Raw genomic sequence first — 26,893 nt, 5'->3', positions numbered from 1 at the left:
TCTTGCTGATACCCATCTGTCACAAATTACTCCTGACATTCTTCTCCACCCATTCCACCCTGCCTGAACTCTCTTCTTCAACTCTCTTCCACAATCCCCATTACTTTGTATTGTTGATCGCAAGTATTTAAACTCACTCTTGGAGTTCTAAATGAGTTTAAATTCCTCTTACTGAGGATGTTTTTTAGAATTTGCCAGAAATTCATTGTTTTTGCTTACTTTCTTGTTGTTTCAATAAACTGTATGAGCCATCAAATTGTGCCTTTTTTGCCATTAAACTGTCTGATATAGTTAGGAGAAGTTGTATTTTTTTTTTTTTTTTAATTTGATGGATTGCCATCAGGCATGTATATTCGGCCAAGTAGATATCTCTATTTGGTTGACTTTTTTTCTTTCTTTATACAATGTATTTTTGTTCTCTTACCTAAAATAAAAGTGTTTGAGATCTTGCTTTAAGATACATTGCTCAATATCTATAGTAAATGAAATAGACAATGAATGTATTGCAAAGCATATGCTTAACATTCAGTTATAAAATGTATTATTATTATTAGGTGGTCTAAGTCAAAGTCGGTTGACTAAGTCAACCATTATTAAAGTTGGAAAATTTTGTATTTTTTATTTACATCATTCAGTTATTACATTTTTGTTTAATTAATAGTTTTGTAACAATGAGTCATATTCAAAAGTAAAAGAATAGAATGTTTAAATAGAATGCAATTCCATGTGTTAGTAGACACATTTATATGTGCTTTTTAGCAGCACTTTACAATGAATTTAAAAATGGAGCACCATCAGGCTTGCGGGCTCAGATTCCATTTCAAGGTATGTGAAAGTGGCATTGGCTAACGTGTGTTAATAGTGGAGGGTCTCTGACTAATTGTGGTTCAGTTTTGTCAAACATAACATAAATGGAAGTATACCCAATACAGCAGTATCCAATAATTAGCCAATGAAAGATATCTATTAACACAAAATGTCCGATACTAGCATAACATCAGTATCAATATGAACCTGTAAAGGGAGAAAAGGAACTGAAATAAGTTCCCCATATACAGTAGCTACTAATATTAGTTAAAAACAGTAATTCTTTAAAATTAAATAAATAAGTAAGAAATTGGAAAGGGACTGATTTATTGTATTACTAGAATATGAATGGTAGGATGGGCAAGAAGATCAGGGGCTAGCTATGATTATCCATGTATACCTGAGATTGAAAGATCAGGAGCTGGGTGCCAGAGATGCCACTGAAACTCCACACCACCCGACGTCACTGTTCATTTCTAAACCTGTCCTGTGTTTCTATCAGTTTTATTAGCAGATGCACCGTTCCCATTTTTTTTAATTAGTTCAAACACCATTTAGTTGCAGGTTGATAACATTGGTTCTTTACAGTAATAATCTGTAGATAATATTATTCAGTCAATTCAGTCAGTTAAACATGCTTACATAATTGCTTTCTCCTTCCATTATTTCCAGAGAAGTGACATTTTTGTTCTCTTGTTAGTTGACTTACCTAAAGTTGCAGGAGAATTGCGCTGCTGTGGGAGCTCTTTCTGCATTGGGCATCCGAGCAGCTGGCAGGCGAGTAAAAGAGGGAAATCTATAAAATATACCAGTTCATGCTACTTCTCTCAAAGTAAAATTGAAACTGTATATGAATTCCTGGTTGAAGAAACACAAAATGTTTCTCTGTTTTAAGATGAACAACTTTGCAGATTTGCCAATGCTTTTCAATGGGAAAAACTAAAATTTTAAAACTTTGTACAGCGCAATCTGTTTGAAGTATTGCAATAAAAATTGAACATTCACAACACGTTACTTTGAAGATTACGTGTGCCACACCTCAAAAACACTGGTCCACGGGGATGATTTGTTTCATGCGGATGGATGGACAGACATTAGTGTTTGCAAAGGTGCTTCGTACATTAGATATATGCGAACGCACCTAAATGATGTGTCAAACGGAACCTGCTAAGAAAGGACTGTCAGCATCCCCCAACATACGGTTCTTTAAAGAGGTCAGGGTATCCACTTCAGTTACAGGACCTGGTCTTTTGTTTCAAATTTATGCTAAAAAGAGAACACTAGTATGTTTGTTCTGCATGTTATTTATTTATAGTACTTTTTTTTTGTGGCAGGTCACCTGATTGATTTGGTTTGGTCTTTGGATCTCATTTCTCTTCTTTTATCTGTTAAGGTAAGAGAATGTTGTATATCCTGTATATTTACTTTTGAAAAAATATGGGAAGACATAGTGGGTTTGGTGACACCAGAATTCAATATAGCCAAGGGATCTCTTCAGTGTAGAACTTGCATGTGAATTTGGAAGATTTGTTCAGGGACTTTGATTTTTGTGTGCCTTACAATGACATGTCATCAGGACCATCATGATTTCCAGATTGCCCACCTGCATGATCATGTGTTTGTTTTTGTCTCCATCCTGTATTTGACTGGCATGTGCCTTATTGCTGCGTGGTTTGGCTCTGGCTAACTGTAACTATAAGAGGAAAGTATAAGTTAAAAAGATGGTGGATTGATTTTTTTCATCCATCCATCTTCCTACAACCCCCCTTATCTACATCAGGATCGCAAACAACTGGAGCCTATCCCAAAAATCACTTGGTGAAAGACAGGAACAACATGTGGACAAGCAGCCAGTCCACTGCAGGGTGAACACACAAACAAACACACAATAAGGCTAATTTAATAACATTAATCCACATAACCTGCATGTCACTGTGGGAGGAAACTGTAGCACTCAGCGGAAGTCCATAAGAACACAGGGAGAACATGCAAACTCCATGCAGGGAACAGCCAGGATGCTAATGCTGTTCTCCTAATTTCAATGCAGCAACACTACTACTGTGCCATTGTGTCACTCCGAGTGATATTTTATGAATTTTAACTTGAATTCTGATTAATTGAGTAGATGTTGAAAGCAGGGAATAAAATTCCTTGTTTAATTTATCTACATTAAACTGCCAACCTGTAGATCTTCTTATTCCTATTTGCCATTTAGATAATCTTTTCTGTGCTCCTGGGCATTACTAACATCAATGTATTTTTGCATTATCTGTGGAAAAAGCCAATTAACATAGAAGTTTGTCTCATATTTGGATTTATTTATAATTTTTGATGTTGTGTGTTTATTTCAGGAACAATTTCATAAAAATGTCAAAGAAGCCAAGTCCTAAGTCGCCTAAAAGCCCCAAAAGTCCAATATCCCCTCGACCTCCAAGTGGCAAACCTAAAAGTGCAGGATCCTCCCGAAATCGCTCTTCCAAAGTCAGAGCAACACCAACGCCTCAGGATGCAGGCACTGAAAAACAGGAACCCACTGAAACGCAAGAAATAGGTGAGGTGTTTTGCCATTCACTTAGTCTCTGATGCTTGAATATTAAAGAAGTGAAACAATCAGCTCAAATTATGTGCTAACTAGATCACACGGGAAATAGTAAATATGTTCCTTTCTCAATCATAACATGCCTTAGTGTGTCATTTTTGCATTGTCTTATGGGAATATCACACATCTGCAAAAACTCTGAATCTGCCTGGAGTCATCCAGAAGAGTAACATTAGTCAGAGAAGTGACTCAAGGCTATTTATGTTATGCTAATGGAGTATAAATTACTGTCCACATAACTGCTCTTTACTATAACAAAGATGTTCATTCATTGAGCATTGAGAACCTGAATCTTGGTAATATTTCTATTTCTATTTTACTAAGCCTCAGATTGACCAGTTCTGTGTGTTTGTTATTAACAGTCATTTTTCTTGATATGTTTTTATATCTCCTGAAAGAATCCTGCCATCTCCATCAGTCTTTCCTGCAAGCTCCGTCTCTTTTCCTTCTGTTTTTTCTCTCCTCCCCTCTCTGCCGTGCAGGCTCCTTTTAGAGACCCGATTGGGTGCAAGTGCTGTCCTCCACCTGCTCCATGATGTCAATGAACAACCTGACTGACCTGCTTGCATTTGCTTGTGAACGCGCAATCAACCTCGGCACAGCACAACCATGCTTGCACGTGCACCTGTACTCACGCCGGGATTTATTTATTTAAAAATATAAATGTCACAAACCTCTCTCATCACACTGCAGAGTACTCCAGACCGCAATAAATACAGTAAGTCCAGAGACAATATGACTGGTGGTTAAGGGCCTTGATAAAAATAGTGAGGGAAATGCTTGATTAAACAAAAAGTGTAATGTAATAGGCTGGAGTCAAGCTTGCATTTCTGGGTTGAATGGCAAGTGTGCCCACCATCAATTGATTATAACAACCTGTGCGACACGGTTCTTTGTTAATAGATCACACTGTAGTATTTTGTGTTGTGGATGTAACCCCTGAGGAAGATGGGAATAGTTCAGTCAACCACTCTTCATTATGTCTTTATTCAGGCACTGGTGAGTACATAGGATACATGCGTTGCAAGGCAGAAGAGTGAAGTTCTGCTTTTCAATCAGCTTTTTTATATTTTCTCCCTCCCCCTTCCCCTTACTTATAAAAAGGCATAATATCGTTTACCTAAGCATTTCATTTAATATTGCGCAAATTGGCTAACTGTTTCTGTTTTGTGTATGTGTCAGCGTGACCCTGAAGAAGGAAAGATCATCTTTCCTGTGTCTAATAGACACGTTCATAAAAAAGGACGTTGCCCTAAGTCAGCTTACTGTACCCTGTCTTATGACAGATGCCTGTATGAATAACCTGCCATTATAGCAAAACAGCTTTGTCCGATTTTAAACCCTTAGTAGCTTGCAAGCTGTTAAATTTTCTTTCACAGTGTCAATCACTCCGATCTTAAGATACCCTGAGTTCCCACTTTGGTGGTTTGGGAAGGTGGAGGGCAAAATCAAATGTTACATGTTGAAGACTTTACTTTATGCTATGAAATACAATGACTGTGTGCCACATTTCAAGCCACTGGCTTAAAAAACAATGATGTACATAAATAACAAAGAATCAAGCAGAGAATGTGCTGTATAGAGATTAATTTTATTGTTATTAATGTCAGAGCAATTTGTACTTACTGTAGGTTATGTTAAATTGATAGAAGTGTTTTCTTAGTTATGTTAAAATGTTTGCCTATATATTAATGCCTAGTCTATGGGAGGTTCTGTTATAACCCCTACTTGCTAAATTGTAAATTGAATATTGTAGTTATCTCTTGTCATTATTACTACAGACTAGTTCAGTTCAAGATCTGCCTTGCAGTTGGTAAGTAATAGAGGGCAAACAGTTTCAAACCATACTGAATATATTGAACATAGTGATCATACTGAACATACTGATGTGCTAGGGTGAAGCCAAGGTAAGTTTGACATAGAAAGTAACAACCATTAAGTTTAGAAAGTAACTGAAGTTTAACATGAGAAAGCTAAGATTGCAATGAAACAGAGAAGAATTTTTTTTTTCCTTTTTTGCCTTTGTAACAATTTTTTTCTGAATTTTGTGACTTGCTCCTTTTAAGCTTTTTTTAAATTTCCACAAAACCTTTTTAAAACTAACTTATTGGACTGATAAATTTCTTTTGTTACGACTTTGACTCATGCTGGATCCTACCTTGCCAATTCAGTAGCAGCTCGTCTTTGAGAACCTAGAAAAGATGTAGCTACAATTATACCTTAAATGATTTAAGATGGAACTTGCCAATGAAAGGTTCCTTTCAACCATTCTGTTTCTGAACTTGCTCATGGAATTTCCGTGTCATTGTGGGGGGCAGCATCAAACACAGGGAAAATCTATTGCTGAATTTTGGGCAGTAGTCCATTGCTGGCGTCTAACATAGCAAGATGCAGAGGACAGGAAGATATGGAAAAAGATGATCCGCTGTGGCAACCCCTAATGGGGGCAGCCAGAAGAAGAAGTCCATTGCTGGCGTTACTCACATACACACTCACACAAGACCTGGGCACTTTATAAAACATGATTTATAATGCTATAGTGGTATAGTACTTTGAGTCAGCCTGACATGGGCCTCTAATGTAATGCACACTAACACAGCAAATAGGAGGATTATTAACTGTAGTAAATGAAGTCATAACAACACAATGGAAAATCTTAATTGCAAAGGCCTCTTACTGCATTGAAAAAAATAACAGGAATAGTCAGTCCGCAGTCAGTCATTCTCCAACCTGCTATATCCTAACACAGGGTCATGGGGGTTTGCTGGAGCCAATCCCATGGCGCAAGGCAGGAACAAATCCCGGGCAGGGCGCCAGCCAACCGCAGGGCACACACACACACACACACACACATATACACACACGGGGCAATTTAGAATCACCAATGCACCTAACCTGCATGTCTTTGGACTGTGGGAGGAAAGTGGAGCACCCGGAGGAAACCCACGCAGACACGGGGAGAACATGCAAACTCCACGCAGGGAGGACCCAGGTCTCCTTACTCCTTACTGCGCCCATAACAGGAATTCAGTATGTTTTTTTTAATTTTTTAGATATATGTAGCAGCTCTCATTGTATTATAGAAACAGAACAGATCAACTTTTAGTATAAATTAAAGTAATACCCTGTGTATACTAGTCAAACAATGGCTGAAAATTGTGTCTTTCTACAACAAATACTATCCCAAGATGCTTGAATGTTTTAAAGGTGGAGCACAGGCAGGCCAAGTGACTGCCTAAAGGTCAAAGAGTGAGTCAAAAACAGGAATTGAACTGACAGCCTTGTGGGTTAGATTCCAGTCCCTCATCCACTATACCACATTCCTAATGAACTCAATTCAGCTGGCTCATTTTAAAAATCATCACTCTAATAATTGATAATATAGTAAATAAAACAAGAGTAATGCAGGTTATATTGAAATTCACTGAATTAACCAGATTGTCATAATTTTTGTGGTAAAAGTTGACTATTAAAATGTGTCTGCAGAATTGAATTATTTTTCAGACTCATTGAGATACTGCAGTGTTTTAATTCAGAACCAGCAATGGGAATTCACTTTGACTTCCTTCTCATGTGCATGCATTTTTGTTTAAAAGTCTATGCTTTCAAAAGCAACAAAATAAGTGAAGATTCCAGTGAGATGTACCAGAATATTACATATATAAACAGTACTTATGCAGAGTTTGGCAAATGCATGCTGTGTTTAAGATGAGTTATGGTGAAATTACATTTAATAAACAAAGCAATGACTGATTCCACCCCCAATGTATAACAGTATGGTATAATATCAGAATGTCCTTGTGCCTGCAGCCAGCAGAAGTTCATCTGGGACTTGAGTAGAGAAAAATAAATAAACTTTATGAGGCATATTAGCAGTCCTAAAGTTGCTTGGTTTGAGAGAATTCTGGTTTGTGTGTTTCTTGTTAATTAGCCCCATGATGGAATGGCATCCTGTCCAGGGTCGGGTCCTATTTTGTGCGGCCTTCCTTCTGCATTGGCATGCCAAAATGCATCATCTATGGAGTATTTTCTCCCATTCACATGTCCTTGCTGTGTTCTAGCCATGCCTTGTGCCACCAGAACACCCATGACAAAATATAAATAACACAGTTATCATGATAGTACACAAAGGAACAGAGTCATTTTAGAGAATACCAATGAGCTACTCATGAACTGGAGTGATCATTTTAAATTTACAGCAATATAATTGTGCAGGAGGAGATCAGACAATTTGAACTAATGAAGAACAAGGCAGGATAGATAGAGAATGTTACAGTCCTGATTTCTTAAGGGACATTGGTAATGTAATCATTCTTAATTAAAGAATAGAAAAGATGCCAAAGGAAAATTACTATAAAACTGAAAAAATAATTAAATAAAAATATGGATAATAAAATAAAGGCACATCATAATGTGTAAGAGATGGCTAAAATTATAGACTGAATAGTGTGAATAAGCAATATTTTTCCTATAACAGAAAATAATTTTATAAATAATATGCGATTAATTATTAGCAATAAACAATTAAAAAATTTTTGATATGACTTACAACATAAGAAATTTGACAAACAAAATGAGACCATTCAGCCCATTAAGCCCGTTTGTTTCGCTAATAGCTCAGCTGCCCCAATATCTCATCCAGATTTTTCATTGTCAAGGTTTCCGCTTCAACTCCATGCCTCTGTAATTTGTTCCGAGTTCCACAACTCTTTGCATTAAGGACTGCTTCCTGGCTTCAGTTTTAAATGCACTTCCCCTTAATTTCCAATGATGTCCTTGAATACGTGACTCACCGTTAAGCTGAGATTTACTTTGACAGTACCTTTGAGGATTTTACATACATGGATTAGGTCCCCATGCGGTTTCCCTCCACACAGTACTACTTGCATAGTATTGATAATTATTTATCTCTACATATGTTTGTACATAAAGCACAAATAAGATCAAGAAGAAAGGTACAGAAGGGACTCCAGCCATGATGCCACTGACTTGCAGTCAGACATGTTACCATATGCACTGTTCTGCTGTGCTGCTGTAAGATTGTCTTTTTTGACTATTAACTGTGAAGCATCAGCATAGTTTTCTCTGATTTTTTTAAAACTTATTTTCACGATTTAATTAACTTTTCAATGAGATTGTATTTTTGTGGGGCCTCAGATTTTATACCTGTAAATCAAAGTGGTTTACAAGAGGTAAAGGATATTACCAACAGAAAAAATAATGAATAAAGAAACAAAAAATACATTACAACTTATAGAGTAAAAATAAAGAAATAAGTAATAAAGACTAAGTATAGTTTAAATTAATTGCAACTAAATTGAGAATGAAGTCTCTAAACGTTGTAGTAGTAAAAGACAAAGTCTAATGCTATAGTCAGATGGGAGAAGAGGAAGACATAAACTCCAGTTGGAGAAAATAAACCTGCAGGGATTCCATGGCCAATAGATGACACTGCCCCACTAGACATTCTAAAAAAACATCCATCCATCCATCCATCCATCCATTTTCCAACCCGCTGAATCCAAACACAGGGTCACGGGGGTCTGCTGGAGCCAATCCCAGCCAACACAGGGCACAAGGCAGGAACCAATCCCGGGCAGGGTGCCAACCCACCGCAGTAAAAAAAACATCAGTTCTATAAATTATTTATTTTTATTATTATAAAGCATCCTAGAGGCTTTGATGCAGTGAGTCTCGTCAAAAGTTGGAGCATCAAAACATCAATTATAGCTGCAAGGTACCTTGATTAGGTGCCTGCAGTAAATTATGCCAGCCTTTTAAGTATATGATATTGCAGTACTTATTATAATCTATTAGAAATGGCACATAATAATTAAATATAACAAAATGCTTTTATTTAAAAATTTTAAACGGTGTTAGTCTGGCATATGGTAAGACATACAGTAAGAGAAAAATGCACTCCTGCATTACAGGGCACACTCGCTCACACAACCACTTTTACTGACGCAACAATAATTAAAAACCTTTCACCTAACTCAACGTGAACACCTTTGAGAAGTGGGTTAAAAACAAGAGAAAACAGAAAAAAGGTAACTGTGCAGTCAGCACTCAAGGAGTAGCTGTGTGAGATAAAAAGAAATGGCCTTCTGGAAATGGGAAGGATTGTGCTATTTTTCTGCTCTTACTTTTGATAATTTGTTACAAATCTTCCCCCTGTTCAAAATAATTAGAAAAGTAAAACATGCTTTTGTGTATTTCTAAATTCATCAGTTTTTTCATCTATTATCCAATTCAGAAACCGAGGAGTTGGTAACGATCTCAGTTGCAGTAAGCACAAGGTGGAAAGCAGCTTTGGGTGTCCAGAGCCAGTCCATTGCAGGGATCACCAGCAGCCAACCTTAGGAAAGGAATTTAGAGTTGCTAATTAAACTAACATGCACCTCTGTGAAATTTAAGAGACAAACTAGAGTTGTGAAGGTCTAAATTAGGAACTCTAACCTTTGTGTCACCAGAGGGCTTGCAAATTCTAAATCAACAGCTTAAATTTTTGAACACCTTACATGCATGATAATGAAGAGCGATTGCCTGGCGTATTACAGTGACACTCTTTGTATATTCTGTTACAAACTCTTCTTTCTTTTCCCTGTGCCGTTTGGGATTCTCATTAGATTTTGCTATCCCAAACAAATGCAGTTTGTGCAATATATTTAGAATTTTTGTAATGGTGTAATTGGTTTCAGGAAGGAAACACATTTTTCTTGGTGTTAATTAAGAGGTGTCCACAAAAAATATCACTTTCAAAGATAAAAGAGGTGACTTTTAAACTTGAGGAATCTTCATTTACTTTAATGGTTCACATTCTGAAAGACTATATTTTATCATTTCTGCTTACTTTAATGCAGAAGTTCCAGAGGAGGTCCCACAACCAGTTGAAATCCCTGAAGAGACTCCTGTTGACATAATAGAAGAACCAGACTTGGTAGGCTAATTTAATATTAATTGTATTTCTTTGAGATGTAAGGAAGCTGCTGCTCCTCCGTACGGCTTTGAGAATGAATAATCTGGAGTGGCTGACAGGAGTCTATAGAGCAGCAGTCCATCAATCAATCACTGAATCAGTTTTTATTTTGCATTGTGCTGGCAACCGTCTACTATTACAAGCTACCATACAGAGCAAACAATATTGATAATAAACTATCAAAGTGGTAATCTTCTATCTAAAATACAGTTGTAACACTACTAATGAGAATGCCAGAGAGACTTGGCAAAATAAATTAATTGGGTTTATATTCTTGGTTTAAATGTTACGGTTGATGTCATAGAAGTGTAGCTGGTAAAACAGAAGCCACAAAATGTAAAAACCGTTCATTGACAGTTTTGTGGAAAAACGTGTAGTCAGTGAGAGCATTGCTAGGGAGATCATTGTCTTTTTTTTTTTTCCTAAACCCAGAATTTGTAACTTTTATTGAATTTATTTAAAACATGTAACATTCCATATAATCAAGTCAAACTTAACAAAGCTAAATTCAATTCAAATGCTATTCAAGCCATGCAAGCTTGATAACAGAGATTTAGAAATAATTCTTCAGTAAAAATGAAAGTATTCAGTCCTAATATGATCATTACACATAACATTTTGGAGATGTGAATGTGGCTGATTGTGTTTTTCTCATTTTATCCGTTTTTTGTAAAAAAAATTCTTTAGTTGTTCCATTCAGATGCAAATCTTAAATTTACTTTGATATTCAAATGTATTTTTTTTGTCTTTTCTACATGTTAATATATTGTTACATGTGCAGGTAATGTATTATTCCTTTCACATGGTACTTAATTTGAATAATATGCAATTAGCAAATCCTTTTTGAGTCTTATACTAGTATACTTATTGGTAAAGTGGTATTCAGTACAATATAGTTAAAATTAGGACAAAATGATCTGATTTATAATATTTATCATCTAAAAAAATCTAATATATATATTTATTTTTTAATTTTGCTTACATTTACATTTAGGGTAGGGTAGACTGCTACAATACATAGTACTTCTGCTTCCTTCCTTTTTTTTTTAATTAATTGATCTCATTTACCTTCAATTTTCTTTGTAGAAACCCTTGATTAAAAGCAGGGTTGTTTTAAGTGGCCTAAAAGAGGACATGTGGACTGAAGAACATGACCAAATCCTTGACCGTTTCATCAAAGAAGACGCTTTGAGAGTCCTGATTGTTCATATAGATCCCTACATTGGACTTAGAGTGGACTTTTCAGTCCCAGCTCAGGTAAGACCTTCATGTCCATATATTAGTTTAAGTTTTATATAAAAATATAATTTACAGCTCTTCATTTGCCAATTACAAAAACATTCCCACCCATTTAATATTGTTTGATCAGTGTAGCATGGAGTTATTGTCTGAAGCCTCATGTATAAAACCTTGCTTAGATTACATATTAAAGGCTAAAAGGCAAAAATTTCATCTTCTTCTTCCTCTTCATATGCATAAAAATATCAGATTTATAAAACTGTATGAACACCAGGTCCCATGCTAAATTCCTTTATAAATCTTAGATTAACTTAAAACTATATGCTCATGCCGACGCTTTTAGCTGCTTCCTGTCACCTCCCACCAGTTACCATACATGACTTAAAAATGCCCTTTTTGAATATTTATGACCTAATCACTATATAAATTTGTTCCATGTTCTTGAGTGACATCTTTACTTTCAGACTTTTAGAGAACACGGAAAATGTAACATCAATGAATGTAAACTTGATGAATTACTGACATTTGGCAGATTTTAAGGAGTGACTGGGAGGTCTGCCCAGACTGATGCACTATATTATTATGTTAACTCAAATTAAAGGAGTGTTTTTTCTTCAATTTTAAAAAACCACAGTTAGTGTAAATATGTTAATCAATAAATATGCGCATGGCGACACTGTGGTAGAGCTACTGCCTCATAGTAAGGAGTCTGGGATTTGCATAATGTGCTCCCTGCCTGGAGTTTGCATGTGGGTTTGCTCCAGTTTCCTCCCACAGTCCAAAGACATGAAGGTGAGGTGGAGTTGGCGATGCTTACCTGTTCCCTGATGTGCGTGGGTGTGCGAGGGTGTCCTGCGTGCATCTGTTGCTTGCTAGGATAGGCTTCAGCTGGCCCTTACCCTTGATAAGGTGGTTTAGAGGATGGATCAGCAATAATCTGTCCTGCCCAAAGCAACTCTCACTAGCACATCGCCAATCCTTAAAACAGAGAAATGCTCTATAATTTTAATTACAGGTTAGTTCACGGTTTCAACTTGTTTACTTGCACAAAAGATGCTCCTGTCAGCAGCACCGACCATCAGTATAGTCAGCACTACAGTGATTAAAACAGTAGTGCTCATGGATGTGGCATATGCCTGCCTGTACAAACAGCGGCGTGTTGGTCTAAGCCAATATCTATCACATGTCACATACATCGCTGTTGCAAATATTTAAAAGATAGAATTGTGATGATGCAAATAAATAACAGAAAATTCTCGTTTTAAAATACAAAAATGATTATTTTGCCACAATTAAAATATGTAGACAAGCAAACCTGTAAATGCAATGTTCTCTGTCCTGTATATATCATTTATGGAACTTGTGTCTTTTTTCATGATGATGACTGAGATATAAGGTGATTTTGATGTCCTAGGGCCCTCCTGTTAAGGTTGTGTGCTAAACTGGAGCCTACATTACAGAGACCATCATGTAGAAATCATGTGGTCTCTCTTTCACTACAGGTTTTGAACAACCGGGTTTGGAAAATAGATGGATAGACAGACATCAGAATGTGACTGAGATGTCATTGAAATACGCAGTGAAACACAATTTTCGGCTAACTTCATTGTCCTGCTGCCTGGAGTTGCTAAAATGCCAACACCCAAAAAGTCTGCGTGGCATGTATAGATTGTCAGAATATTCTGTAACTTTAAGCCAATTTCCACACCAAGTTCGGGTTTTATAAATCCTTACTTTTGCATAAGAAATGGCTTATGCATGTTTCAGAGTGTAAGCAAGTTAACTTCTTACATTTCCTTAATTAAACACACAATCTGGCAATTTACATTTTTTTTTGTTTTGATTAGTTCGTTAATGTAGACCATCTTGGGGTCTGCTGCCCTGTAGAATTTCAGTTCTTATGAGCATGTGGAGCACATTCAGAGACCAGCTTCTGAGGGCACTAAAATTGGAAACTGGATGGGTGTAGATTTCTCAATGGCAGCCGTATATGAGATAATAATCTCTATAGTGGTTGGGTCAGTGAATGTGTTTTACATGTTTAACAAATTGCTTTAACCTCAGAGATTTATTTAGTTAGTGTCTTTATTTACATGTTGGTGCTGTCCCAGTGTTCTTCGCCTTTTTTGTTTTTCTGTAAATTTAACAATTTATTTTCTTTCATTTTTTTCTTTTGAATAGTACAGTTTCAGTAATAATAAGGGTGTTTAGTTAAGATTTGCCTGTAAACAAACAGATGTAGCCTGCCACCTAGAAGCATTTATTTTCTCTCTCTCCATCTTCTTTTAGATTGTAGACCAGCTGGCATACTTCATCCGTAAAGAAGGAAAGGTGATCACAGTGGAAGAGTTTGAGACTATAGTGCAGTTTGGTTCAGTGCGTGGGCCATACATAGAAAGCGTCCTGCGGTTCATGAATGGGATTTGTGCTCAGCATATCTTTGATAATACAACTTGGCCACAAAGTATCAAAAACAGCCTCTCCACTCAACTGGATCGCTACCTTACCAGTCTTACAGGTAATTAATTCTTCATAGATGTGTATTGTAGTTAACAGTAGGCTTTTCGGTATAGTGTTTGAACAGCTGCTAGCTGCTGTGGCATTTCATTGCAAACCACAAGGTCAATCACTAGATGATCCTGAGCAAATCATATCCCCTGCCTGTATCCAACCGTAAAAAATACACAATAAACATTTGTGCTTCCACTCTGTACATGTAATCTGCCAGGGGTTCTTGAACAAAACCTTGGAATCATGTTTAGGTTTGACATAGAATGAATTTCATATGTAAAAAACAGACTCATTTAATTTTAGACACACATTTTAAATAATTTGATGACAAGAAAATAACAATTATGCGGGCATGCAGCATTGCTGACAGTGAAGCAAACTGTGCTGGTCGGTGTGCCATGGCTACAACATCAGATGGCAGGAGGTGCAGACTTTCATCACCAAGTGGGCAGAACAGAACAGAACATCTGCTCGAGCATGCAGCATGTCTGTTAGGAAAAGAACTGTGGCAACTTCAGATGATAGTGAGGGACACTGCAGCAACCTCAACAGAGTGATCTGGGGTGATGTGTTTCAGTCCTCAAAGAAGCACCTCTCATGAAAATCTGAGTGTTACCAGTAAAATAAAGTAGCCTAGAATTCTAGTGACTCTGTTGACAGACAGTAAAACCCAAGGGTACCGTTTCAATTCCTACTTGTGAGTCAAATCACAGAAACTGTTGAATTTGACATTTTTGTTATAACATACGGTAACTTATCCAGATTAATGTAGTGGGACGTTGCCCTACAATGCCAGCTAATTAAATAAATATGAATATAGCTTCTAAATCTGCACTGGATTGATTCTCTGTCTAGGGTTACTTCCTACCTCACTCCAGTGCTGCTAGTAGATACACTGGCCTCTGTAACCATAAGTTGGATTAAGGGGGTTTGAGAAGGTATGTATTTGTAGCTTCTCTATTTGATATCTGATTGGTGGTATAGCATTGGCACAGTTTGGATGGCAATAGGCTCCCAGATTGTATATTATATTCAGACTTCCAAAATATTTTATATAAAGCAATTCAATAAATATTCAACCATACTGTATGATAAAGTATTCAACCATACAATATTTACATACATACAGGGTGAGCCAAAATGAAGTACCAGATTTCTCAAGGTCATTGCGTGAGGTAGAGGCAGTGGCAGTGAAGTGGGTTGGGGAAGGGGGGGTACTTTGATGAGCGAAATCCATCATCACTACGCAACGTGCCTTCCGAACATACTTCAGTATTCCTCCTAACGGTGATGTCCCAAATCTGACAACAATTCTTTAGTGAGCAGCTAAATTTAAACAGATGGGTACAACATTGAACACAAAATCTCCAGGCCGTCTTTGGACTGTACGAACACCTGAATACATCCAAGCTGTAAGGGTATCAATTTTACAGTCTCCTAGATGTTCAGTGCACAAACATGCTTCAGCCTTGGACATTTCCAACACATCTTTGAGGAGAAGTTTTCATGAGGACCTTAATTTCCATCCATACAAAATGATGGTAGTGCAGGAACTCTCTGAGAGAGACTGGGAGAGCTGTGGAGAGCTGTAGAGAGTTGTGTGCGAACATTCTGCAAACAATTCATTGAGATGCCATCATCGTGTGCAGCAATGAGCACATTTCCATTTGAATGGTTGCGTAAATAAGTAAAAATTTCGCTAGTGGGCTGAAACCAGCCTCATGAACTTCATCAGAGACCCCTGCACAGTGAGCGTGTTACAGTTTGGTGCGCCATTGCAGAATTTGGCATTTTAGGCCCTTACTTTTTTGAGAAGAGGGGAGCAATGGTCATTGTCACTTCAGAACGTTACATTGAAATGCTAGAGAAATGTTTGTGGCCCCAACTGGAAGAAATGAATGTGGTGGATGTCTGGTTTCAGCAGGATAGAGCAACAGCTCATACGGCACAGAGATCCATGCACATTTTATGGGAAATGTTTTCGGGGAAGCTGATCTCTCTGCACTGCAATGTTGGGTGGCCTTCACATTTGCCTGATTATACTCCGTGCACTTTCTTCTTGTGGGGCTATCTCAAGTCAAAGGTATACATATACCGACCTCAAAACCTTGAAGCCCTCAAGGATGCTATTCACCACAAAATCGCCGCTATTCCCCTTGAAATGGCTGAACAAGTCATGCGAGCGTTCAGAAATTGTCTCGAAGAGTGTATCACTAATGATGGCCACCACCTTGAAAACATCATTTTTAAAACATAGTGAAAAAAACTCTTATTTTGTATAGGCCTACTCTTCCTTGTGTCGTAATGGAATTTATTTTATCTTGTAGCATTTTTGTAGAATAAATGTTTGAAATGTGGTGCTTCTTTTTGGCTCACCCTGTATAAACAAAGAAATTACAGTGAAAGTGAATCTTGGAGATTAAGATAAACTGATTGTGACACAATAAAGTACATTTATATTAAAATTAAGATATGTCCAGTTCATAATAGAGAAGAGTAAAACAAAACTGCATACTTAATAACATATTTGGAGAAAATACACCTGTATACAATCATTCATAAAAAATAAAGCCACAATTCTGACCTCGAGCAACTGTACTTGCTGGCCTCCCCCTCCTAGGCATTCTCGATAGATAGATAGATAGATAGATAGATAGATAGATAGATAGATAGATAGATAGATAGATAGATAGATAGATAGATAGATAGATAGATACTTTATTAATCCCAAGGGGAAATTCACATACTCCAGCAGCAGCATATTGATACAAAAAAACAATATTAAATTAAAGAGTAATAAAAATGCAGGTAAAAACAAACAATAACTTTGAATAGTGTTAATGTTTACCCCCCCGGGTAACTATATTATATATATCATCATCATAAGTGCTTGCTATACTGGATATTTTATGACTGAATCCAAAGACTCACAATATCTGAGGTGTCATTTCTTATGGGCAGGCCTGGTGGTTTGTCAATGTAGCAGCGTCACCAAATGCCAAAGCAGGAAACTGAAAGGAGAAATAGAGCACAGTTGGGTTAGTAACTGTTCATAATCAGTGCTAAACTGTTACTTTTGATTAAATGACTAACAAACAGAGTAGCACTGAACAGCAGTATTTAAATTCCCTAGAAAAGAGCTGGGTCTTGTATAACAGGCTTAGGCTGATATCTTAAATGGCGGACAGTGTCTAAGCCTGCCAGGCTGGTGACCTGTTCGTTTTCCAGAGTGAGCTTGGAAGTTTATATTTTGGGAGCTGGCTGTCACATATTGTTTGCATGGCTCTACATGATTTTGTTAATTAAGTGTATATATTTTCATGATAAAGAGCTCCCTTTTTTGCAGATGTTCTCTTTAAGTCAAAGGGACAAACAGTTCTGTACATTCCAGTGGAAGTTCTACAGTATAACCCTCAAACAGCATCAAAGGATAAAGAGCTTGTCCTTAGAATGGAGAGTAAGTGTGATTTCTTTCTTTATTTTGAGAATTCTTTATTTCTATCACATTATCCTGTAAGAGTTCTTCCAATGAATTGCCCAGTTTGTACCCAATGATTTTTTTTTTAGTTTCCAGCATATTCTATATACATGTTCAGCCTTGAATATGACTTAGGACAGTGGTTCTCAAACTGTGGGGCGGGCCCCCCTAGGGGGGGTGTGAAGATGTGAAAAAAAAAAAAAGAATCGAAAATATGAAAAATACATCTATTGAAACCAAAACAAATTAACTTAAACTACATTCTGATACTAGAAAAATAAATATAGTTAGATAAATGTCCATAAAAGTTAAGTAGGTATAATAAAATATGCATCTATGATATATCATTAATTAAAAAATAACAAATTGGTATTAATGAGCTCCTTTCAAAAAAACATTAGGGGGGCGCGATTAAAACTGTTATGAAAACTCGGATTGCAAATACTTAAAGGTTGAGAAACGCTGAATTAGGAGATCATTATAATCATTGACTGAACCTGCAGACTTGTCAATATGTCTAGAATTTAATCCAATGTGTCTGTAATTTGTTAGTTGTTGTGATTCACTGGACCCGTCAAATTAAGGAAGTCTTGAGTGCCCAGGAAGCTGTAGAGCGAGGTGACAACTCAGGGGTGTTGGAAGAAATTGACTTCTGGAAGAATCGCTGTGCCGACCTGTCTGGAATCAGTGAGCAGCTTAATAAACCTGGAGTTCAGCACATCCAAGCCATCCTGGAGCTCTCCAAATCGTCATACTTGGGACCATTTCGGAAACTCTCCAAGCAAATTCAGGTATTAATAATAAAAGTCACAAAGAAATGAAAGGCTTGGCTCCAAAACATAACAAATACTGTACATTTTTGGATAAAATTAGAGCTTGTACCAACTTGGTAAGTATCATTATCAACTGCAAAAAAAAGAAGCAACTACAGATAAAGAAGTTGAGGTTGACCTACTGCAGTCCCTCTGACTCATTTTGCTAGACACCACCATAAAAACCTGAATACGTGTTTCATTACTCCATCTCTCTTTGTGTTTCCCTTTATCACCCCTATATTTAATTGGCACTTATTTTTCTTTCTCTGCTTATACTGTACCTTCTGAATCTTCTTCCTTTGCTCAGTGCACTGACCAGGGGATGTATACCAAACAAGCTCTTTCATTTGCCCATTGATACCCAATGTGTGAACGGCATTGGTGAGAAAGGTACATATCAGTGTCCCGTGCCTGATGCTGCTATCTCCAGGCGTGCTTTCAAATTGAAGCGGGCTGATGGCAAAGCATATACCCGAAGCCACTGTAGGAAGAAATGTTGGGAGCATTGAATTTAGATAGATAGATAGATAGATAGATAGATAGATAGATAGATAGATAGATAGATAGATAGATAGATAGATAGATAGATAGATAGATAGATAGATAGATAGATAGATAGATAGATAGATAGATAGATAGATAGATAGATACTTTATTAATCCCCAAGGGAAAATTCACATTGACATTTAGGAGGTTCCAGCAGAGAGAATCCACACATGAAGAAAGAAAGGACAGAGTGAAGTACGTGAAAGTTCACTGTATAACTTACCTGCAGTGGTGAACGAACAGCCGGTGTGACGTGGTTGCAAGCATGTATGCGTGCATGGGGCAATTTAGAGGTAGGGACACTGCACCTGATCAGAGAAGGATGTAGGGTGCATGACTCATCATCGCTTGTTATTGGGTGATGAGAATAATGATTGGCTAGGCAAAAGGGTTAACAATATAAAACTGAAGTCTAGACCTCCAGGGGTCATCTTTTGACCTATCTTTTGATTAGAGAGGACTTCTTTACAGCTGAGTTAGTGGAGCAGAGAGAAGAGTGTTTAAGTTTGTATATATTAGAGAAGACAGTTTACTTCTAATTTCTATATATTTTTGCAGGAAGTAATTTGTGTTTATGGGTGCTCATATTTTCATTATTGGATGTGTGCATAATTTTTCAGTTTTTGCTTTTTATTATTTTTCTGTTTGTCCTTTGTGAACTGTCTGTTGAAGAAGAAGGAGAAAGAAAAGGCTTTAGTTTTTGTTTTGTTGGATTTTTTATTATCACTTTTTGTTTTGGAGTCACTGTATATAGCACCTGGACTTATTTTTCTTGTGTTTGTTAATGTTCTTGCATTGAGCTCAGTCATAATTGCAAGACATTATTGTGAATAGTTATGGACACATCTGGAATAAGCCAGAATTATGGTTTTGAAACAGTCATTATTGTCTATGACTCAATTCTCTCATCCCCTGATCCGTTGGTTATAGCTCCAGGTGCTCAGAGTGTGAAACTGTGCAGTGTTGCCATTGCAAGGGATACCACAGGATATAAATCAAAGCAGTGCAGGGTTACCTCCAAAACGTAAGGGCAAGAAATGCACTTGTCAAGGAGGCCGCCTATGGCAACTTTAAAGAGAGACTTTAGTACATTTTGTGCCTAAAATAATTTCTCATTTGAATGTTGTTCCCGATTACTTCTTTCAGTATCTATTGCCTTTCACTCTAGGTGGCATTTTTTGTTGCTAAGTGGTGATTTTTTTTCAGCACTTACATTTATGCTTTGTTTATTTAGTCAACTCGGATACACAGCCATGAGAAAAAATTACACACTCTTTCTTAGGACATAACAATCCTATAGTCCTCATCAAGACCTAAAACTAGATAAAACTAACTTCAGGTGACAAGCAAGACCAAACAGGTTTCACTGTGTTATTTACACAACCAAAAATAAGGCAACCTGTGTGAAAAAGTAAGTTCACCCTTACTGCTTCAGTATCAGTTAAGAAATATATTACAAATAAGGGCTACCGATCAGGTGTGCTTCAAAATAAAACAGAACTTTAGGCATCCTTGCTTTACTCTAATATTTCCTGCTTTTGTGCATTAATGTTTGGCCTTGTACCTGTTATGGTTAAGCTCCCTACTACCTAACATGAGTGTAATCTATCTGATTATTATTTTTAAGATCTCATCCTGTTGACTGCTTTATGGATTTCTCGCCCAATCATTTAATTACCGCAAATAAATCTAATGCTGAGTATTTGATAACTGGTGTAAACTGACTGACTGAGACTAATCTTGAAAGCTTGAGGTGCTGGGCTTGTTAGATGGGATTTTATGCTAGCTATTAATCTTCTAAAGTTATGTTTCCTCTTAAATTGAAAAACTTGATGTTTTTTTTCTTGAATACTAAAAATTGTCATTATTATGTTATTCATTCATTCATTCACCCCTACATATTGTAATTATGTTTGGCAAGAAGCTAAAATCTATCCCATCAGCTTGAGTGAAAAGGCAAAGCCAGCACTGGATGGGGGGATAGCCCGCTGGTGAGCACACTCATACAGTACATACACCCATGTTGTCTCGTACCATGCCAATACTGAGTTACCAGTCAAGCTACATTTCATGCCATCAGGCTATGGAGGGCAATGAAAATACACAAAGTAACTCCAAGCAGACATACATTACTCAATACTGATAACAACCGGACTGCAATATGGACCCAGAATTCTGGAGCTATAAAGCAGCAGCACTAACTACCGCACTGCTTAGAATCTCAGCTGTATATACATATATTTAATATGTATACAGTGGTGTGAAAAACTATTTGCCCCCTTCCTGATTTCTTATTCTTTTCCATGTTTGTCACACAAAATGTTTCTGATCATCAAACACATTTAACCATTAGTCAAATATAACACAAGTAAACACAAAATGCAGTTTATAAATGGTGGTTTTTATTATTTAGGGAGAAAAAAAATCCAAACCTACATGGCCCTGTGTGAAAAAGTAATTGCCCCCTGAACCTAATAACTGGTTGGGCCACCCTTAGCAGCAATAACTGCAATCAAGCGTTTGCGATAACTTGCAATGAGTCTTTTACAGCGCTCTGGAGGAATTTTGGCCCACTCATCTTTGCAAAATTGTTGTAATTCAGCTTTATTTGAGGGTTTTCTAGCATGAACCGCCTTTTTAAGGTCATGCCATAGCATCTCAATTGGATTCAGGTCAGGACTTTGACTAGGCCACTCCAAAGTCTTCATTTTGTTTTTCTTCAGCCATTCAGAGGTGGATTTGCTGGTGTGTTTTGGGTCATTGTCCTGTTGCAGCACCCAAGATCGCTTCAGCTTGAGTTGACGAACAGATGGCCGGACATTCTCCTTCAGGATTTTTTGGTAGACAGTAGAATTCATGGTTCCATCTATCACAGCAAGCCTTCCAGGTCCTGAAGCAGCAAAACAACCCCAGACCATCACACTACCACCACCATATTTTACTGTTGGTATGATGTTCTTTTTCTGAAATGCTGTGTTCCTTTTACGCCAGATGTAACGGGACATTTGCCTTCCAAAAAGTTCAACTTTTGTCTCATGAGTCCACAAGGTATTTTCCCAAAAGTCTTGGCAATCATTGAGATGTTTCTTAGCAAAATTGAGACGAGCCCTAATGTTCTTTTTGCTTAACAGTGGTTTGCGTCTTGGAAATCTGCCATGCAGGCCGTTTTTGCCCAGTCTCTTTCTTATGGTGGAGTCGTGAACACTGACCTTAATTGAGGCAAGTGAGGCCTGCAGTTCTTTAGACGTTGTCCTGGGGTCTTTTGTGACCTCTCAGATGAGTCGTCTTTGCGCTCTTGGGGTAATTTTGGTCGGCCGGCCACTCCTGGGAAGGTTCACCACTGTTCCATGTTTTTGCCATTTGTGGATAATGGCTCTCACTGTGGTTCGCTGGAGTCCCAAAGCTTTAGAAATGGCTTTATAACCTTTACCAGACTGATAGATCTCAATTACTTCTGTTCTCATTTGTTCCTGAATTTCTTTGGATCTTGGCATGATGTCTAGCTTTTGAGGTGCTTTTGGTCTACTTCTCTGTGTCAGGCAGCTCCTATTTAAGTGATTTCTTGATTGAAACAGGTGTGGCAGTAATCAGGCCTGGGAGTGGCTACGGAAATTGAACTCAGGTGTGATACACCACAGTTAGGTTATTTTTTAACAAGGAGGCAATTACTTTTTCACACGGGCCATGTAGGTTTGGATTTTTTTTCTCCCTAAATAATAAACACCATCATTTAAAAACTGCATTTTGTGTTTACTTGTGTTATATTTGACTAATGGTTAAATGTGTTTGATGATCAGAAACATTTTGTGTGAGAAACATGCAAAAGAATAAGAAATCAGGAAGGGGGCAAATAGTTTTTCACACCACTGTATTTAAAATAAATGTATGTTTATATTTAAAATAATATCTCAAAGACTTACCATTCTAAGCTTTCTTTCTTTCTTTCTTTCTTTCTTTCTTTCTTTCTTTCTTTCTTTCTTTCTTTCTTTCTTTCTTTCTTTCTTTCTTTCTTTCTTTCTTTCTTTCAACAAGGAATGATACAGGTAGGTGTAATATGCCAGTTAGCCACTTCACCAGAAACTCAATGCCACATCTTATAACATAACCTAAGCCACTGCCTTGCAGTTAAATATTTTAAACATCCAAACTACAAAATGTTTTTTTTTGTTATATGTGTTTTTTCAGGATGGTTCGATGCAAGCCCAATCAAATCTTTTATTCCTTTCTATTCTTCGGGAACCATGTGAAGAGCTGGCCAATCTTAAGCCTCGTGAGATCCCTGAAAAGTTGCCCAAGTTGCTGAGTTTAATACGAATCATTTGGGTGAACTCTCAGCACTACAACACACGGGAGCGTATAACATCACTTTTCCGAAAGGTACAGTAAGAATTTCTCTGAACTCTGAACATGTGATGATGAATTTTATCATTGACTTGAGTTTGGAAATTATGCCATCATTAAGAATGATTAAAAAAAATAGTATTTTTGCTTAGAAATTTTAGTTCACTGATACGTCTTGTTTAAAAGTCATATTCACTTCCACTGGCCCAGGTTTTGTCTGCCAGTCAAACCTGCAGTAAAAGGAAAACCAGAGTGCTCCGATGAAACTTGTGTTGATGGCGGGAGAATGTGTAAACCACACACAGTGGGCAACCACCTTACAGTATGAATCTGATCTGGCCCTCTGAACTTCTGAGCCAACTATATATACTAGCTGTGTAAACCCGTGCTGTAAAAACTCTGGGCTCCTAGAAACTTTTGAAATCATCAGAAAAAAAATTGAAATGCAGAGTTGGCGGTTTTATTTTGCAGAGGTGCTCGGACCCCTTGTCTATCAGCGGCTAAGCGAGTTTCTCTCTCCTTGTGGTTTCGTTTTGTCGATGTGCTCACCTTGCTTGTGTTAGTGGCTAAGCAAGTTTGTCTTTTATAGGCGGTTTCACTTTGACGACAGAGTCGCTTTCTTTCAGCTTCATGCTGTAGCCTTGCACTTCCAGGCCGGACAGATGGACACACACACTTCCACATGTAGATGTTTATATATACAGTATGTATTTTTATAAAGTATATATAAATACATATACATATACATAAAGTATATATATGTACAGTATATATACATAAAGTAGTGAAGGTCTATGATATGGTGTGCTACAGATCTACAAAAGGAAAAAGGACTTTATGACCAACACCTTCCGAACACCAGCTTATTAATCCCCCACCACTAACTTGCTATATATTTCCTTTGATTCCTGTATGTCTAATCATTTTCCTCTGATGATGACACCTGGTAGGTTGTCAAAAGCTTAGGAATAAAAAACTATTTTAAGATACATGACTCATTTTCTCCCTTTGTGGATCTGTAGTCTACAAATATACTGTATATAAATATAGCATTGCATACAATCAAGGCGAACTTATACAACAAATGACTTCATAGTCAAACAAGAAAAGAAAAATAAACACCAGAAAGTTACAGCAAGAACAAAAAGAGACAAAATTTAACAAAACAGAATTCAACCCCCACCCAAGTATTATTCTGCCTTAGATCCATCCACATTTTATGTATTTTTGATACCTGCTTTTTCCATTACATAGCTGGAAGGCATGCTAAACGAGCATGGGGCACTGTCATTCGTACTTGACCAGTTTAAATAAGCCACTTACCTTAACATCATGTTTATTTTTGACTTGACCCAGGGCCATGAAGATGTGAGACAGCAGGACTATACACATTACTATTTTTCCATCACCTGTATAAAATTAGTTTCTTTTTTATTGTTGCAACGATACTGTCTATTTCAGCAGTAGTACAAAACAAAATAAGAAGATGTCAATTGTTTTGTCTTTATGGATATTTGTATGAGTACATGTGGTCATTTCTGCTATATTTAGGTATTCAAATTCATTTATTATCTCCTTTTGCCAATTTTTGATTATTTTGTTTATGTTAAATGTGTTAGTGATGCTAATGTTTTGCATTATTTTGTGTTTCTTGTTACCTTTTGGTACTGTATTATTTAATCTCTATATGTCTATACTTGTTCAGTTAAGCTCTGTCACAGGGCACTGGGCTCGTAGTGGCCAGCAGCAGGCTGCAAAGAAATATCCCTCTGGGATAATAAAGACTACTTAAAGTGTGTCTTGTGGGTGGTTACCAAAGAGGTGAGACCACCAGCCTAACATCATCAAGTTGCTGCCCTCAGCCCTGTAAAGGCTGATAAAACAGGTTGAATGTGCTTGTGGTGTTGCTGAGTTCTAGAGTTTATTGCTTTGTTTACAATTTATCATTATGAATTTTGACCTTTTTGCTGTTTTTTCAACTATTCCTTGCATTTTATTAGGACATTGTTTTCTGCGGGGTACTCTATTTGAGGCAATACCTTCTTTGCCTTTTTTTCCCCATCTAACTACATCCATATTGTACCCCAACTATTCAACCCTAAGGACCTCTAGTGGTAGACTGCTTGCTCACTAGGACCATCTTTACTTCCAAACCTTTACTTTAACTCAGTGTGAGTTTCTCCAAGGCACCCCCTTGAGCCTTTAAGGGATCACAGGTAGACAAGGAGTGGAAGCAGTAGCTTCTTCTGTCAGATAAAGAGATAGTTTAAGCTTTTACTTAATAGCTATATTAACTTTCTTCAAACCAATAGTGGCAAATATAAGCAATACAAGGAATTATACAACATGAGCGGGTTCATGCAGTCTTCATTCAGTCCCTGTTGACAATTCCCACATGATTCAGTTGCTTAGTTACAGATTATATATTCTTAATTGAAAAATGAAAAGGATTTCTTGCCAGAAGCAGAGGTCCATTCTAAGCACTCACCAGCTAAGCAGCAACAGATGGAAAGCTCCATGAAAGTGTCAGTTTCAATTAGAGACAGGAACTTTGCAAGTGTTAATTTTTACAGCTGAGCTCAACTTTTTACAAAAGTGTCAGAAAAGCAGCAAATGAACTAAAAACTCCTTCAAAGTGTTCACTTCAGGAGGGAAAGCCACTCTCCTCCCCACTTCTCACCCAAATTAAGAACCTTGCATACCCATTTTCATCCCGTTAGCAGAGCTTACAGTTTCTCAAAACACACAGAATGTTACTGAGTCATTATCACAAAGCACAAAGTTATTTTTCCATGTTAACCAAAATGTGGACTATCTCACTAAGCAAAATCCTGTTTTCCTAGAATGCACTGTACTTCTGTTCATCATGGCAAGACTGTTAGGCTAAGGCCTATGATATGAAATCTGTCATTTGAAAAGGTTAAAGGAGTGCTTTGTAGGGTTTATAAACTGTGCAAAAAACCAAAGGAAAACATTGAAAACACATCAGATCTCAATGGGAAAAATCATCATGCTAGATATCTATACTGATATGGACTGAGTAATGTGTTAGGAACGAAAGGATGCCACATCGTTTGATGGAAATGAAAATTATCAACCTGCAAAGGGCTGAATTCAAAGACACCCTGAAAATCAAAGTGAAAAAATGATGCGGCAGGCTAGTCCATTTTGCCCAAATTTCATTTCAGCAACTCAAAATCATACTCAGTAGTTTGTATGGCCCTCACGTGCTTGTATGAATACCTGACAATGTTGTTGCATGTTCCTAATGAGATGATGGATGCTGTCCTTGGGGATCTCCTCCCAGATCTTGACCAGGGCATCACTGAGCTCGTGGACAGTCTGAGGTGCAACCTGGTGGCATCAGATGGATCGAAACATAATAGTCCAGAGGTGTTCTATTGGATTTAGGTCAGGCAAGCATGGGGCCAGTCAATGGTATCAATTCCTTCATCCTCCAGGAACTGCCTGCATACTCTCGCCACATGAGGTGGGGCATTGTCGTGCACCAGGAGGAACCTAGGACCACTGCACCAGCATAGGGTCTGGACAATGGGTCCAATGATTTCATCCTGATA

At 37.4% G+C, this 26,893-nt stretch overlaps 1 protein-coding gene across 1 annotated transcript in view; it reads left to right on the top strand.

Moving 5' to 3' along the window:
- Positions 1-2,139: 2,139 nt before the first annotated feature.
- The window catches only part of dnah2 (dynein, axonemal, heavy chain 2), a 518,592-nt gene continuing 493,838 nt past the window's right edge, over positions 2,140-26,893 (top strand). Inside the window, 8 exon segments of the mRNA XM_051924101.1 lie at positions 2,140-2,200; positions 3,159-3,358; positions 10,270-10,346; positions 11,472-11,642; positions 13,914-14,142; positions 17,482-17,592; positions 18,166-18,404; positions 23,160-23,351. Coding sequence (XP_051780061.1) covers positions 3,175-3,358; positions 10,270-10,346; positions 11,472-11,642; positions 13,914-14,142; positions 17,482-17,592; positions 18,166-18,404; positions 23,160-23,351 — 1,203 coding nt within the window. The 5' untranslated portion in view covers positions 2,140-2,200; positions 3,159-3,174.

This window comes from Erpetoichthys calabaricus, chromosome 3 (assembly GCF_900747795.2).
Source record: "Erpetoichthys calabaricus chromosome 3, fErpCal1.3, whole genome shotgun sequence".
NCBI classification, from domain to species: Eukaryota; Metazoa; Chordata; class Cladistia; order Polypteriformes; family Polypteridae; genus Erpetoichthys; species Erpetoichthys calabaricus.
Note: the sequence above shows the minus strand (reverse complement) of the source record. Positions and strands in the feature narration are given on the sequence as shown.